General features: G+C 47.6%; 1 protein-coding gene across 1 annotated transcript in view; it reads left to right on the top strand.

Annotated features, from left to right (window-relative positions):
* Positions 1-9: 9 nt before the first annotated feature.
* LOC127752021 (uncharacterized) overlaps positions 10-740 on the top strand; it is a gene marked incomplete at its 3' end in the record, with an annotated part of 3,914 nt that continues 3,183 nt past the window's right edge. Inside the window, exons 1-2 of the mRNA XM_052276469.1 lie at positions 10-459; positions 556-735. Of these exons, the coding sequence (XP_052132429.1) occupies positions 124-459; positions 556-735 (516 nt within the window). The remainder of the gene's footprint in view (positions 460-555; positions 736-740) is intronic.

Consider the following 740-nt stretch of genomic DNA (forward strand, 5'->3'; position numbering starts at 1 on the left):
GATTGGAGCGTGGCACCACCGTCTTTGCGGAAGCTGAGCTACTTCGGTCCGAAGACTGGCGAGCTTCTCAATTTTCTTCTGCGAACACACGCCACAACTCTGCGAGAAGTCTATCTCTATGGCATGAACTATTGTGACAAGGTGGTCAAGTTGTTGGCAGACATCACCCACCTCCACACTCTTGCCTGCCCGCTTTTGGTTGGTTTGGAACTTCTACCTCAGCGCCATTCTCTAAAGTGCCTTAAAATTAACGTTCTGGTCGAGGACTCTGGGCATGCTGCACAAAGCGCCTTCTCGAGTACCCTGACTCTTCTGCAAACAGCTACCCAACTTACTCGAGTGTGCTTGAGAACGCCCAGACTAGATGATAGCTTGTGGACGATGGGCCTGATCAAGGCCTTGGGGCACTCACGCCAATCCGCCATCTCTTGTCTTGAATTTGAAATGTGGAGAACTTCTGTAAGTATAGCTATTTTAAATAACAGCTTATCACCTCACATTTATGTCTTTACGTTTAAACCTAATTCATAATTGTAAATTAACTTTTCTTCGCAGGATGATCAGATGCGTGACATCTTAAACATTGTATCAACACTTCCCCTGCTCGAGAAGTTGACTGTGGGTTGTGTCACGCCGTACATACTGAGCGCCCTGCAACCCGGCACCATACCTAAACTTATTGAGTTGTCAGTTGAGACTGTAGAAGACTGCTGCCCTTGTTGCAGCTGGAGAATGGCTCG

This window comes from Frankliniella occidentalis, unplaced genomic scaffold (assembly GCF_000697945.3).
Source record: "Frankliniella occidentalis isolate FOCC.00 unplaced genomic scaffold, Focc_3.1 Scaffold3038, whole genome shotgun sequence".
In the NCBI taxonomy this organism is placed as follows: Eukaryota; Metazoa; Arthropoda; class Insecta; order Thysanoptera; family Thripidae; genus Frankliniella; species Frankliniella occidentalis.